General features: G+C 37.2%; 1 protein-coding gene across 9 annotated transcripts in view; it reads left to right on the plus strand.

Moving 5' to 3' along the window:
* Positions 1–16,383, plus strand: part of bcas3 (BCAS3 microtubule associated cell migration factor) — a 402,314-nt gene that overhangs the window by 107,307 nt on the left and 278,624 nt on the right. For 5 of the 9 annotated variants that reach the window (NM_200622.1, XM_005157644.6, XM_073922836.1 and 2 more), the window contains 1 exon segment: positions 2,970–3,120. In NM_200622.1, coding sequence (NP_956916.1) covers positions 2,970–3,120 — 151 coding nt within the window. 9 annotated transcript variants of the gene reach the window in all.

Consider the following 16,383-nt stretch of genomic DNA (forward strand, 5'->3'; position numbering starts at 1 on the left):
CTTGCAAACAAACCCTCTCACATATGGTTTGAGTAAGGCTGTTATCTGAGCCACAGAAGAGTGTAGATTCCCACTGTCACCAAGGTGCTCCTCTGATGAGCTGTAAATGCTGACATGTTGTAAACTATTGGATCTGATTTCAGACAGCCTCGTAGCGAGATGTTCGTATGTAGTTTGGTTAATAAATTACACGCATGAGAACGCGTTCTTTGTTCTATGCCTATAATGCAGCAATGAATAAATCTGCAATAGCTTGTAATCATGCAGCGACTTTTGCAGTGAAATCAGCACATGGAACGAGGAGGAAACAGAAAATGTACGATTCATGTCTCATGGTGAAAATTTAAGTGTGGCACGAAGTCTGCTTGTAGTCAGGAAGTTTCATATAATGTTTCTGCTCATTAAAGCCAATGTCGTGCAATCCTGAAAACTTTGAGGAGGGGGGAAAAAAAGCTCTGCTGTCACTTTAAAAGCACTCTCGTTCACCAGCAGTCAGGGAAAAGACTGGCAGTTGGCCATTTTCACATAGGCTGGCTTGACCCCTCTGTGAAAGCCTGAAAATAGCAGCTAGCAGATACTGTAAAAGCAGAGGCAACCAGAAATGGCTTTTCCACCAAAGTCTGATTTCTTTTGAAAACACTAAATCTTGTGAAGTTTATTTTCTTTGCAGCATCTGTGTTTTATAATGGTCCTTTTAATTTGTTTTCACTTTGTCCACAGGGATTGCTTTTATCCGGCACTTTCTGGCCTCTCCTTTTACTTACTTTCCTTTTTTTCCCTCCACCTTCCACTTGTAGTACTCCTCCTTTGAAAGTGTGTATTTTAATAATGATAGCTCTGGGAATTGGCACAGGCAGGCTTGACATGACAGCGCCTTCCCCCTGAGTGCGGCGGTACCGCCATTGTTCCTTTTCCTCTCCACTCATCCCTCTATTTTTTTCTTCCCCTCTTAATCCCAATCTGCTGTGAACTACGCTCTTACAGGAGCATGTCTGGGAAACCTGGACAAGCGCGAAAGACATGAATGGGTAAAACAGAATATATATCAACCTTTTCCCAAACAGGGAGAGAGCAACATTTTTTTCTGTTCTTCCGCAGATGCTCCTAAAGCCTGGTCATTTCTCAACGACTGACACTTTGGAACGTCGTGCAATATTTTGTCCCCAGGCACGTTTCGCGCATCGGTGCCTGTCGAGGTCACGTTGTTTATTTCACTTCAGCGTTGGTGTGGACGCTGTTTGCGTAGGAATGTTGTTTTTTCTAGCTTCTGGTGTGCAAATCGACCAAATAACGAATGGAAAGCGTCAGTTTAAATGGATCGCTTGTGTTCATTGCTTTATCAGATGCAAATAGAACAGCTTGAGGGGGAAAAACAAGATATCAGTGACAGGGCTGGCCAGGTCTGTGCCATTAGAAGAAAATGCAAATGGAGCGGAGTGAGCTCGAACAGAAGGGTCAGGTGACAGAGGGCGACCCGGCCGGCCTCTTGGAGTTAGACCTGCGACGGCTGTGGATTTGCATTGATGGATCTTCTTTCCATTGGCTTGTCATGTATCACTGCGCAGGCCATCACACATGAGTCATTAATCAAATGACGGCTCCATAAGCAGGATCGTTTTGACTGGCCAGGCGCCTTGCCTCTCTCGGACGTGCCATTCTTGAGGGTTTCGTCCAAGCCTGCCACACTCTGGTTTACGTCATCCGGTGGCTGAGTTTCACATCATCCCGTGCAAGAGGCGTCTGCTTATATATATTTTTTTTGAGGGCTTAAGCTCTGCCGGCGTGACGATGTTTGCATGCGTGTCCGGGTTTTGATTTAGTGTTGGTTCAAACGTGCACAGAGACTGAGTGTGTCCTTCTTGGAAAGATGCTAAATTCATTAAGATTTTTCTTCCTCTACTCCTCGTCTTTGTCCATCAGAAGCACCATCATGGGTTTTCAGGCTGCTTCCTGTTCGAATTCCTTTTCTTTTCTGCTGCTCTTGCACACAAAAGGTGGCTGCGCTTGGGGTGTAGTGGTTTTGAAATGTGAAGGGCCCTTGAGATCCGGGCCCTGTGTGGAATGGCGCAGGGGTTTGTGTAATGTCTCCAGCCAAAGCAGGCCTTTATCGAGGGCCATGAGGCCTAAATGGCCTCTCTTTGGTTAAGCACAAAGACAGCGTTTCTGGGTATTAGAGAGAGACAGAGAGACTGGCTAATGATCTAAAACCCCTCCAACACTGTGGCACGGCCGCTCTCAGCGCTTTTGCCCTCAGATAATCATTGTTTTGTGTCTCAGGTATTTCTCCAACCCCCTGAATACCCTCTTCCTGGCCTTATTACAATGGAAGCAAGGAAAATGTTCGTTGAGATTATTGGGCTGCCCCGAAATATTGTATGTCGAAAGGGGAAAAAATAATGGAGTTAAAAAAACAAAAAAGCCGCACTTCAACTTTGTTTGGAATATTTGAGTACATGCGCACTATATAGTTTTTTGAAGTGCATGGAAGCATTGATCAAATTGATCCCTGTACTAGTTAGACTGAGAAGCAACACATTAAAAATAAAAACAGATGAAGGTGGATAATAAAGAGCAGAGCTGTAGAAACCTTGTGTCTGATTTGTTTTAGTTTCTGAGAAGATATAATAAGTTATGAATTAATCCTTTGTATTTTAGCTGTTGGCCATTCATCACTATTCTTATATTTTTTTATACAAGCATTTAATAAGACTTATTTTTAAAAATTTAATGTCATTTACACACTTAAAATTAATTGATAGCTGAATTTTAAGCAGTCGTTATTTTTAGAATTATTGTAGTATACTAATTTTAATTGCTCAGTGTTGAAAATAGAATGCTTAAAAGAGCAACATTTTATTTCTAAAAGGTTTAAACATATCGTAGAGAAAATGTTCTATCTGTATGGTAAAAAAATAATAATAATAATTTGATTTCAAACTTAAATGTCTTTTTTCATTTTTTTTTTACAGCCAAACTTACCAGCCAAGAATCTTTCAACAACTTCACCAATAACAACATGGGTAACCCACGTCTGTCTTCGTTACCCAGTTTGACGGTTGTGCTACCACTGGCTCAGATCAAACAACCCATGACCTTGGGCACCATCACCAAGCGCACAGGGTGAGTTTCTACACACCATTTAACACTTACATTCACAGACCTTTCACTGTCTATTAAAGAGTAAGTTCACCCAAAAAATGACAGCTGACATTTTTTTAACATTGAAGAAGATTTAGCTGAAATTGCGGTCTTTGTTGATTCATAAAATGCAAGTAAGCAGCTACTGACACTTTGAAAATGATAAAACAAATTTTCATTAGCAATATCCAATGCTCCTGACTACATTGAAGACTTGTGAAGCACAAAAAAGTCTGTACAAGAAACTGAACATTGTTATTTTTAAAAGTGAGTAAAGTGACAGAAAAAGCTTAGTTAAATCATCACATCCTACAAATTAACTGTAAAAGGAAAACATTTCTATGCAACTATGAAAATTAAATTTTGTGAAAAGAAAATCTTGAACTAGAAATACTTTTTGCAGACTTTTTTAGTCTAACTACCTGACCTAGTAGTCGTTAGGTCAGGATCATTTTTTACCTTTGTAATTTGGTTTGCTATGACTTTAAACCAATATCATCATGGAGTTGACATTTCTGTTCCGTTTTAGGTATTTACTACTTAATAAAAATTGGTTTAGTAATATATTGGATGTGCTTAATACATCAACTGCACATTTAGCTTTTGTTGCCGAACAATAGTCAAACAATTGCGTAAAATATAATTGTTGTAAATCACTAGACATTTAAACACCATGCCTAACCATAGCTGGCGATAGAATTTCTCATTTGCGAGAACTGTGTTGGAGGATTTGAAATACGGCATGAGTTTGCATGAACTTTTGACTCTTGCTCAAGCCACTTAAGTGTCATCAAACCGTCATTTGCCAGATGATTGCCTGAATTTACACAAACATGCAAACCTGCTCTCTCCCGCATATGGATCTTTGCTGTACTCGGTCGTTAGTTCTCAAGCCAGATGTATTACAATCACTGGACCTATCATGCGGTCGCTCTCCATGTAACATGAACATGCCGGTAAAGACTGGCTGCCATATCGATGACTGCAGTGCACATTTACATACCGACTAAACATAATTATGACTTATTCCAATTGTTTATTTTTATTTAAATGCAAAGTTTGAATGGGAAATTCGCTAACGAAACAGTGGCACGTCTGGTCAACTTTTAAACAGGCCTGCAGCTCATTGTCATTTAGAACACTTTGGGCTGAGGTTGTTTTAAGGGCTCTCACTCATCTAGTTTGGAACTAAAGAGTCGTCAAAAGTGCATCAGCTGCATGTTTGAATAATTCAGCCTTGCGTTTGGTTAAGTTTCTAGCTTTAAAATCCCGACTTGCTCTCAGTCCTCATTTTTTCCAATAGACGTGCTGAGTCTGAGGCTTATACATTATAACAGAGTTGACATCGCGTTGGTGTCCTGTCCTCAAGTCCAATCCCATTTCATCCCTTATCCTTCTTTCCTTAGCTGAGTCTAGCATATGTGGCGGCAGACAAGAGACATCCTATGTTGTGCTGAACCGTGTTGTGCGTCTACGTGTATGTCAGTCAGTCAGCTGTTTGCACGCACACACCTGTCTCTGTTCATATACTTCTTGCCCGTCAACATGCCCAAAAAATTGTACCCTCAAATGTGCAGCACTCAGAGCTGTGGCTGGGGAATGGGAGATTGTCCTCCTTACAAACAGAACCTCTGTAATAATGAACTGGACATTCTGTGTTGTGGCTGAGTCAAGCGGGCTGGTAAAAAGCAAGTGTGGTTTTACACTTGGTTCAGTTTCCTAGTCCAGAGATTCTCACTGCATGCAGCTTGACAAGACAGTGAGCAAGTGAACACATTAATGCAAAGTTTCAGCATATCTACACCAGACATGAGGGGTTTTGCTGGCATTTAACTGGTTATTGTGTTTTTAATTTGCATCTCACTTCTGAGATAGTAGATTAGTATGATTGTGTACTGTAAAGCAAACTGTACTAAAGTTTGCACAGCATAGATTTGAGATTTTGCTTTTATGGATGGGGTGTTACTTTCCAAATCCCCAATTCTCTACAATTTACATTTTAATTTTAGCAATTTGTTTGGATTTCTATTTTTTTATTCAGACTACTCTCTCACTATCCTTTAACTTAGTCCCTGATTTATCAAATCGTCAGATACTCTGGCATATGTATATATTTTTTGAGGTTGATGTTAGGGCTGTGTGATTTGGGGAAAACATCTAATTATGATTTTTTTTTTTTTTGATGGATATTGCGATTTCGATTTGATTTTTGATTTAAATTTGTAGTCAAGCTTCAGCTCAAAAATCTGTATTGTAGCTTTTAAAATGCATTGAGTGTTAGTTAAAAAAGAAACTGAAAAGAAATGAACTAAACATTTATTCAAAATGTTTCTAAAATATTCAGAAATAAAACACCAATTTTTCTCTAGAGCAAACAGAAAACACAAATAAAATAATCTTACCTTTCTGTAAACAATTTGAACTCAAATTAGGGAGATAGTGTGGCTCAGGGATTCTCAACCGGTGGGCCGTAGCCCACTAGTGGGCCTCAATGATCCTGCAGGTTGGACGTGAGATAAAAAAAAAAATCTCAATATTATACTATAATTTTTGGATTTCGTTATTATATGCTATATTAAAATTATCAAAGTAATGCAATTTATCCTCTTCTCTGATTGATTACTTAAAACTTGGCGCAAAAAAAACCTTATGATCGCTCTGCAACTAGTACACGCAAGTCTGTTAATGCACAAACTATGAGTGAAGTGAAAGTGAAAGTCTCTCTTTGTGTATTTTTGTGTGAACAATTTAATATATCCACATAGTTGTCCAAATGTATGTTTTGTGAGTGTTTATAACTGAGGCGTGCCCATACAATGGGGATCTAGGGAGGCTCAATGGTGTTTTTGCCATAGAATGTAAAATAAAATTGCATAGGAGCTTCATAGGTGCTCTTTAGCTTTGTACTTTAAAGTTAGCTCTAATTTTAGGCTTGTTTTTAGTTTTTAGGTTTACATTTTTAATTATTTTATTTTATTTGATCTTATTGTACATTATTTCAGTTATGGAAAACTTTTTAATAATTACCTTAAACGTGCTAGCAACCACTAGTCTATACTGTATTTAGTCTTTTAGATATTTTATTTCAGCCACGTTTGATATAGACACTTACCTAATGCTTTACTCCCCTAATGCTTAACTAACTGAAAACACTCATTGTTTAAGAGAGATGTCTAAACAGCAGTGTGAGTCTTGCTTTGTTAATGTACTGTGCTCTTTCAGGGAGTTAGGTCATTGTGTATGACCTTCTTTTTCTGTGAACCACTTCAGCTGTTCTCCTGATTTCAGCTGTCAAATCAGCCACTGCAGTGATGTTTGATATCAGTCCTGATGACATCGTTGCTACTTTTGCATGTGTCTGCTAAGTGATTAGTGCGCTTTCTACTGCTTTATATTTGTACCTTTTAAAAAATACATAGTCACTTTAGCCAGCTCATGACCATCATTTTCTGTCACAGTTAAAGTAAGATTGTAGTGATGGTGCTAAAATGAGATAAATCCCAGTGATGCTTGCTTGGTTCATTAATGACTTGTTTCTACAACAATTTATTACTGTCTTTAATTAAACGCCTATTATTGTGTGGAATGTGAAGCTGCATATTTTAAAGGATAAAATAAGCATATTACCTGTAGATTAGGGTTTGCCCAAAGTTGGTCCTGGAGGCTCAGTGTCCTGCAGAGTTTAGTTCCAACCCCAATTAGACACACCTGAACCAGCTAATCAAGCTCTTTCTAGGTATACTAGAAACTTCCAGGCAGGTGTGTTGAAGAAAGTTGGTGCAAAACTATGCAGGATCTCGGCCCTCCAGGGGTTTGGGTAACCCTGCTGTAGACGATGGCTGTTTCTCAATATGCGTTCTTCAGCGATCTTGAGTCCTCGTGTTCGCGTGTAACGTCATCATAAACTGCCAAAGATCTGTTCCAAAACTCAAGACCGTAGGAATGGAGGATGTGTGAAAGTTCCTGGATGTGTTCTTGATATTGAGGATGCACTAATGCGGGCTTGAGCACCAAACTCGCTCTGGAAGTCCCAGAAGTCATTGCAACTGGAGTTAGGAATGGAAGCATTTTATATAGATTTATTATTAAAATTCTGAGATATAACTTATTTACCTCAGGAGTTTCCCTGAATTTGAAAGTAAACAATAATATGAAAATCTTAATATAGGCATAAACATATTAAGGGTGTTTATTTGCTAAAATTCACAATAAAATCCGTTTTATTTGTATTGTGAAACATATATTTGTAAGGTATTTATGCATAGTATATATTGTGAAAAGGGAAAAAATAATAAATTGTGTTATGAATGCTGTAATGTTTAAATAATTTCCTGTTAAAAAATGTGTGAATGTCATGTGACCATCAGGAAGAACCAGGGAAGAACGCAGCATCTCATTTGTCAGAGAATGTGTTCTCTGTACTTGCGTTCTCCTGAGTTTGTACTTCCGAGGTAACTTGGCAAGACAGATTAAAATAAAAGTGTTGCCTTTTCTGTTAGTGCTTTTTAATAATGTGCTAATTTGTCTTTTTCAATTCTGATTGATTCTTGCTTCTTTGTTGTGGATCTGTATTTGACTACTTTCCTGTTTTAGGTCTTTTTGAATTTTTACAGTTTTACTATCGATCTTACTTTCAAGCAACCAATTCTATAATATTTTAAAGCTTTATTTTAAGAGCTTTTACTTTAGCCAAACAGCATGAAAGACTTTGTAGATCTATAGATTTCTAAATAAATAAATTATAGTGAAAATAAACAGTGTAAATAGATTTAGTGTAAATGGATTTAAAATAACATTATAATCTGCAAATGATCATCCAGTGTAATGGTATGGACCATGATTACACATTTAGCTGTACATTACATATACCAGATTAAGAATTGCAAATTTATTTTCTAGTTTGTGGTGCTATGCTATGTTAAAATGACTCTGTATATTGTATATCTTGTATTGACATAACCAGGGGATGTTGGTCCTGACAGTTTATTGGAAGCCCTTTAGTATAACAGGACCAGGGGCGTTGCTAGAGTCGAAGGGAATAGGGGCTTAGCCCCTAGAAGTCCTCCACCCTCCAGCCCCCATTAAAAAAAGCTTAAATTAATTCCGCTGAACACCCCCTGCAACAGTAAATGGTCTATAAATGTTTATCCAGCCACCTTAGGTATTTTCACTAGAATAAAGTAGATTTATAATCCGATGTCAAGTGATATAGCATGTTAAAGTACAATATAGCTATAAAATAATAAGCTAGATGCACTAACTCACTGTAATTTAACTATTACAGAAACAGATTTGACTGGCTGTGTTTCATATCTAAATAAGTATGTCTAGATATCTATATCATATCTGGTAAGCTATTACAATTTATGTTTTTCTGAATAATGTTTAAACATTTATATGACGCACATTTTATTTCACCAAAACTACACACATTTTATACTGTGAAAACAAATATTAAGCTTTATCAGTAGTTGGAACTATTCAGTTTTGCAAAATAGTTGTATTATAACCACATTAGCTTCATCTCCTCAAAATAATGAATGAATGATGACAGTGCAGTGGCTGGATTTTTTTTAACAATTGCAATAGTCCCACTTCCACCTGCCAGTAGAAACACTAAAATCTGCATTAAGATGAATGGGCATGATGTATGTGGTCAAGTTTACTGATCTTAAATATTTGTTCATGGTATGGTAACTTGCCAGTGAAAAACCAGTGAAATGCCAAAGTAAATAAAAACAATTACAAATAATAAAAAAAATGCTGGATTTTTGAAAATATAAATCGATTTTAGTAGTTGCAAGAAATTGTGATTACTTTACAGGTGAAACTCAGTGTTTAATATATGTTGTTAGTAGATAATAATATAAAATAAATACATTTTAAATGGGTTTTATTTAAACATTTTTGCTGACCAGATTCAAAATATTTGGACCACCAGGCTGAATAAAAATCCACAACGCTGCTCTCATACAGTGGAGTGTTAATGTGTGTGTTGCTGGATGGATGGATGGATCTGACCTCACAGATGTGGCAGGCTTAGTGTAATACGTGAATTGAGCTGCTTTTGTGCCATTGTCTCATAGTGCCGTAATGACCGTATGAATAGCTTAAAGAGCTCGGGTGCTACCCAGCCATGTGACATGTCACAGCGTAAAACATTTGCACAAATCACCTCTTTTTAATGCCTTTGGAAGTGCAGCATTAGGCTCACGAAAAGCAGAGAGATAAATGTGTGAAAGATTATTTTGCTGAAGTGGGGTTATTGCCCTCAAAGCCCACTGCTGTGACTTCTTTCTTCCTTTCAACAGGCATCCCCCCCCAACCCTCTCGCCCCCCGTGTATAAATTTCTCAGGAATAAAGACCCTGATAGCACTCTACGGATTTGGATGAAATCTGCTTTTTCACTTGCTTTTTATGTTATTGTTATGGTTTGCAGTCAGGTCTGATCTTATTAGAAGTGCATGAACGTGTCATGTGATGGATAGTACAGTGTTGTCCTACTTATTTCAATGCAGATGTGTTCCATAATCTTTTAAAGACGTTTTATATCTCACAGTCGCCAACACCAAACTGATCATCAGTAGCTTTGTTTCCCTCCATCTATTTTTGAATATCGCATAAAAAATGTGTAATGGAAACGCCAAAGATGGAATTTATACTTTTTATCCAATAACCCTTGTCCACTGTTCACATTTACTACCCTTTTGTTATGTTCGGGATAAAATCATCTACTCAATTAAACTGCTGTAAAAGTGCATAGAATAATTATTTTTTGAAAATTTTTGGCATAAATCTGTTAATCAACCTCAGGCCTGATAAAAACTACTTCGTTGTTTAAAAGATTTAATTGCCAAGTTTACAAATAATGTCACTGATTTGCTGAAAAAGCACACAAAACGGCGTATTTTCAGTGTAAAAAGTAAATGTGGGCTGTATTTTATTTTATTTTTTACATTTTTCACAGTCTTGGACATGTGCAAGATTAGTAACAACATTGGCTTTGATACATTGTTAGATTTTTTTCTCCCTAATTTATTGTTGGTGGCTGTTTTTGCCCCATTGATTTTCATTATATGCATTTGATGGTGCATAAATACACAGTTTTTGTTTTTATTTACATCATGTAGTTCTGAGAGATATGCATATTTAGATTTTTTTTTTTAGACACATCAAGGTGTGCGTAAAGGTCACTCTCACACTCTTAATGCTTACTCACACTATGCTATCCGAAACGTGCCTAGGCCCGTTTCCCGCCCGGTTGAAAGAGGTGGGCCTGAGCGCGGTTTACTTGGGCTTTGGCGTGGTACGATTGTAGTGTAAGTGCAAAACGCGCCAAAGCCTGAAACTGAAAGCGATACGTGACTTTATGGGACTGTTTCGTATGGATTTATTAACCATTCTTACTGTTCAGTGAAAGCAAACTGCCGTAGTTTATTAAAGACGCAAACGCCTATCTAAAGAGGGTGATAGTGATGATCAACTGTAAAAATTCCCAACAGGGAAAACCAGCAACAATCAGAAATGCATGATTATATGGTGTCCATGTTTTGTAATCAAAAAAGTGTGGTTATAATGGAAGTCAACGAGGCAATCAGCCACCAACAGTAAATTAAGAAAAAAAAAAAACATTTATCAAAAACAATGCATCAAAGACAGTGTTTTTTCGCATGTCCAAGACTTAGAGTTTAAAGATTAAAGAGTTAAAATCTTGTAATTTTCTAAACAATTTAGTAGTTTTGATTAGGACTGAGAATGGTTAACAGATTTAAAAAAATGAAAAACTATAGATCTGATGTGTTTTTACAGCAGTTTAAGTTAGTGGATGTTTTTATTATGAACATACCAAAAGAGTAGTAAATTTGGCCAGAGTGTATTGTTGAGTTTTTTATTTTTATTTTTTCAAACCATTTTCTCAAATTTTTTGTCAGAATAAGATTTGTCACCACAAGTCATTCTACTAGCCGAAACACAGAAAAAAGTTATGACCAAATTAAGACACAATATCACCCCAGAGTTGATGAAAACATCTCCAACAGTACAAGGGTTAAGAAAAAATGTGATTAAACTACGATGGAAACACATTTATCAAATAATTTTTGTCACGTGATTTTGTTCTATTAGATCGTGTGATTGAAAAATGTGTGATGGAACAGCATTGATGGACAAACATGTTGTTTCGATAATTCTAAAATCCCTTAGTCAAAGTCCATCATCAAAGTGGTTTGGTATTATTATTTCCCATAAACAGTCCCATAAAAAAGTCTTAAGCAGCTGCGTTTCATTGTGATTTGTCTTCCTCTTCTGAGGCGCAAGTAATTTATTATACAGTATACTGTGAGAAAAAAGGGCCACAGTGGCTCCTACCACAGCAAATTCCATTTTTCTTTTAGATATTTGGTGCCAGTTTATCAGGAAGTGACAGTTTTGTTCACTTTGGCTACATTTACACTGCCAAACTTGACGGTCAATTTCGATTTTGTGACTGTATCCTATCATTTTCTTTTCTTTTTTTTTTTTTAATGACCCGCTTACATCATCTTTCAGTGCTTCCCACAGGTTTGAAACATACATGCGGTTTAAGCCAGATTGAAACGCACCTTTTACTCACGGCACATGGTTAACTACATGACTACATGCGACAAAAAAAGTGATTTTTAACAATATTTTAATTTATTCAATTTATTAATTGTTTCTTTTCAGTGGATTGAAGTTTTTTTTAAAGACATTAATAAAATAAAATAAAATAAAAAGATGAAAATAATAAGAAAAATCCACTATTTGTTTTACTTTTATTCTATTCAGGATCCATGTGCACCCACTGACAAGTCAAATCTGCTTCTGACTTTTTCTACAGTTATGCCAAAGCATGCTATATATGTATAAAATATGTAATATATCAACATCATTAAAGAAGTATACAGCAAATGAGAAATAAATGACAAAAACGACTTAAAACATCTATGGAATAAAAATCTGTAAAAAAAAAAAAAGTGTTTTTTTTTTTAATAAGGCAAATTAGTTAACTAACCATTTCTAACATTGTACAAACATTTTGCAGCCTGTTTAGATGTAATTTCGTCCTCTCTGAGTAAATAGAAAAGTTCATCTGAGTCGTTTAGATCAAATAATTAATTCTATAATGTTTCACTTGCTCATGTGGCTGTACACGTGCTGTCAGCTGCGAAGCCATGTGACAGTAAACAGGCTTGAAATAAAAATGACAACGGCTTAGAAAGCGAAACCAAAATATTCAGAGATTTAGAAACCCCGGACGAACATTTTTAAGTCCCAAAAACGCACATCTCTGTAGATCTCTGCAGAGCATGTGATTGTCTGTGAGAGTGTTGACAGTTCTCTCACACATACAACGAGAAGAAACGTGTAGGGTAAGAGGAGATTCTTAATCGTTAATCGATCACGGATGTTTGGCTATTGGACGGATACAAAAAATTGCGAAAGGATGATGATAATAATAAAAAATGTCACCAAATATACTTGGGCGACCGTTAATATACCTGGGCGACCCGCCCAAGTAAAGCCTGTGTGTGGGAAGCACTGTCTTTAAAAGTGATTCGTATCCGATGTCTGTATTTACACACATGCACGTGCAACAAAAGATCAATGACCTGTAAAACAATTGCCGACTGACAGCTGTGATAATAAAAGAGTGCTCTTTTCTTGATTCTTATATATAAATTGTTCGAAGGGTTAAATTTTTCATTTTAGCAAGCTGTTTTGCTCTAGTTTATGACAGAAAAGTTCTCAATTGGCCATGTTCTTTCCATTGTTTTTAATGACGTGCGTCTCGCATTGACATGGAGAAAATCGATTCATATCAGATAAATTTCCACATATAAACGAGATCAGAGTCTGATCCGAGTAAATCAGAATCTGTTTTTTTTTTTTTCCTGCTTACAAGTACGTGGGCTATATCACAGTCTGTGCCACATGGAAGAAAAAAATCTGAATTGGGTCACTTGAAGCATGCAGTGTAAATGCAGCCTTTGACTCATTGGATAGAAGCTGTGCTTTATTTGCAAATGTTTTATGTGATATTCCAGTTCAGTCTAATTCGCATCAGCAAATTGAAACATAGCTACTGCTGCTAAACAAACCCAGCTTTAGCATGTTTTCACCTCCATGGAAACACATTCATTTAGCGCTGGCGTTCATCCATTTTCACAGCTGGATATTTGCTGAGTCCATTCAGCTGAAGTGTCTCACTCGAGGGTCGTACTGTGCCACTTGAGACGCAACTAAGCAACCTGCCGATTTGATTGTTTAGCTCGGCCCCTGACGTTTGAGTATTTCAAGCCTTGTGTGTGAATATGATTCATTCATTATACAGGACGTAAAACCCAATGGCGATTCTAAGCCAAACTTAGCCTGACCATCGCTCATCTTTCCCCGCATCTTTTGTTTGATCTGGGAAAAGCTTTGTGATAGAGGTTTGCTAGTGAGAAAGATGCGGTGTGTGTGTGTGTAAAACTGTAAGGTTTTGTTTCACAGACAGTGATTCACCCCTACTGAACAGTAAAGTCATCCAAAAGGCCGCAGAGTGTACAGCGACTTCTGCCAGAGTTGGATTTCATGTCCTTTTTATTGCTTTTGGGAAACACTATTGGCTGTAAAATGTTTACGGTCATCCATTGCTCTGGCTGTAGATCAGGGATCCACTTCTCCGACTAACCCTTCAGCATGAAACAACATCTCTCACAGCATCTTACTTCAATTAAACCACTATTGAACTTCTATTGAACTGTCAGACTGGAAGAAACTGACCTCATGTCTCCCATGCCGCTCCTAAATACCACCAATGGAGCTATCTTGAGCCATTTGATGAAAATTGAGTCACATATACATGCTTTTTTTCCACTATTTTGAGCTTGTGTTCAAAGGGAAATATGCTAAAGGCCGTTATTGTATGGCTTTTTAACTTTATGTATCATTATACCATAAATGTTTGCCCGGTCCAATTAATAATAATGCTTTTCCCATTTATCTCTGTGTATCTGTCCCTTCATGAAGACCCTACCTCTTTGGGGCCGGATGTTTTTCCATTAAAACTCCATGGTGAGTTTTTCCAATTCACTCCCAGCATGCTTTGTCCTCGCTTCAGCAAAACGACTGCGTTCATTCCATCTTTCATTCGTTTCCAAGAATTTTTTTCTGTTTTTCTTTTTAGTTTATTCTAGCACGCAGTGGGAAGAACCAAGAGATATGCTTTTTTGTTGTTCTGTTTTTGTATGTGGATTTGCTGTTTGGCTTTTTGTATTTTTGTTTAACCTAATTTGATTTAATCAAAATTGTTGCCTGTTGATATTCTATACAGAAAGGTGAATTGTAATTGCTGGTGGTCATGTATAAACACTTACATAAGACATCAGTTTGGCGTTTAAAGTTAGTCTATGTCATTGAATTCATGGGAGAGAGAAAAGAGTTTTTCTTTTAGAGCACATTGCAAAATATTGTGTTTTGCTACGTTTCACAACATCAGAGCTCTGTTTGTCAGTCCATCCCGTGGTTTAATCGGACTTTCCCTTCAAAGTGGTCGTTCCTTTCCTGCTCTGTTTTTTTCCCAAACAGACGACTGAGGTTGTTTATTCAAAAATGCCTTTGTGTTCGCATTCACATTGCCATCGTTATGATTTTATTGGCTGGTGACATTTTGAATAAGGGTGAAAAAATGATTGGTGCACCGCGCGCAGCTCTCGCCGATGGTTGAGTCAGATGTGTGCAATGCGGTTGCAACCATTCATCTTCTTCACCCTTTAATTTGATGTGACAATTTTATTTCGACAATGCATAATCACTGGCTTGAGTCTATAAGATGAAAAACACAGATATTTTTATTAGATGCAAACTCAGAAATTTGCTTTGCTATCACAAGAGAGTGATTATTATCGATAACAACACCCTTTCTCATCTTAAATTTTTTTGATTCACTTTAAATGTTGTGTTATACTTTTTATTATGACTATACTGTACTATACATTTTAAAATATGCGTATTTGCACATTTTCTGTCTTAGTTTTTCCCAGGCTCAGCTTCAAATATTAAATCTCCGCAAAATGGTCTTCCCCATGTCCTTCACCTCCTAAAATGAATGAATCACATGTGCCGCTGTCCTTCCTCTGGCTTGGGTTTCAGCTTTTGTTGTGGTATCCTCACATACGTTTTAATTAGATCTTTTTCCTGCGCTGCTGTACTGTGATCTCAGAGGACGTATGCATTTCAAAGCCTCATCATTAACATGATAAATCTTAATATTCCCCATAGCTTCCTTTTGACTGGGCTAGGCACATTAATTCGGCACACAACTGGAGCTCCACTTTTCATCGGAAACATATGATTGATTTAGATGTTGTATTAAATGTTAATTAGTTTTTCCTTTTAGAGAAGTGAACAGTGTGCTTAATATCACATGGATGTATTAGGGGAATCATCAAGTGTTCCAAAACAAAACACTCCCACGCATGGTAGGGAAAAAAAAGATGGGAAATTGCAGCTCAAATATGAATGGCAGAACATAAGATTTCATCATTAACAGCTTAGGAGATTGATTAAATCATGCAAAATGCAAGCTTTTTTTTAGCTTTATTGGTTCTTGAACTCTTTTTCTTGTTCCTTTTCTACATTATATATAAAAACATGTAATGAAGAGTATATTCTGATGTTTTAAATTATATTTAATGCAGTTTCATGGAGAAAATGCACAGTTGCCTGAGCTAAAAAAAAAGAAACTCACAAAAGTCTGTTATACTCTGTAAATGTGAATGAAAGTGTGTTAGCATCACAAATCTCACAATCACTTGTAAATACCATAAACAGCTGCATTCACACCTGGGGAATGCATATTTTCCGGCATCTCTCTAAGGGAAAGCGAAATCATGCCGAATCAGGCACCTTCCTCAACTTTCTCCCAATGAGCTGGAACGCTGGAAATGGAGGGGAAAAGTTTCTGTTTCTCTTTTAGCGTTTGATGCCGGCCTCCCAAATGGCTGCCACAGTGTGTGTGGACCGTGGCCGTGTGCCCGAGCCGTGTCCGAGGAAAAGCTGCTGTGAGATAATAAATGTGACGTTGAGAGATATGTCTGCATTTTTTGAGACCCTTTCATGAGCGCTGTAACACGGGCCCTGTTGCCTGATATACACCGACCATATGGTCAGCTTGTCATGTCAAGTCTCCCGATAAGTTCAAGTGAGATCCATGCTCATTTTTTGCAATTTTAAAGCAAGCC

The sequence above is a fragment of the Danio rerio genome, chromosome 15 (assembly GCF_049306965.1).
Source record: "Danio rerio strain Tuebingen ecotype United States chromosome 15, GRCz12tu, whole genome shotgun sequence".
Taxonomy (NCBI): domain Eukaryota; kingdom Metazoa; phylum Chordata; class Actinopteri; order Cypriniformes; family Danionidae; genus Danio; species Danio rerio.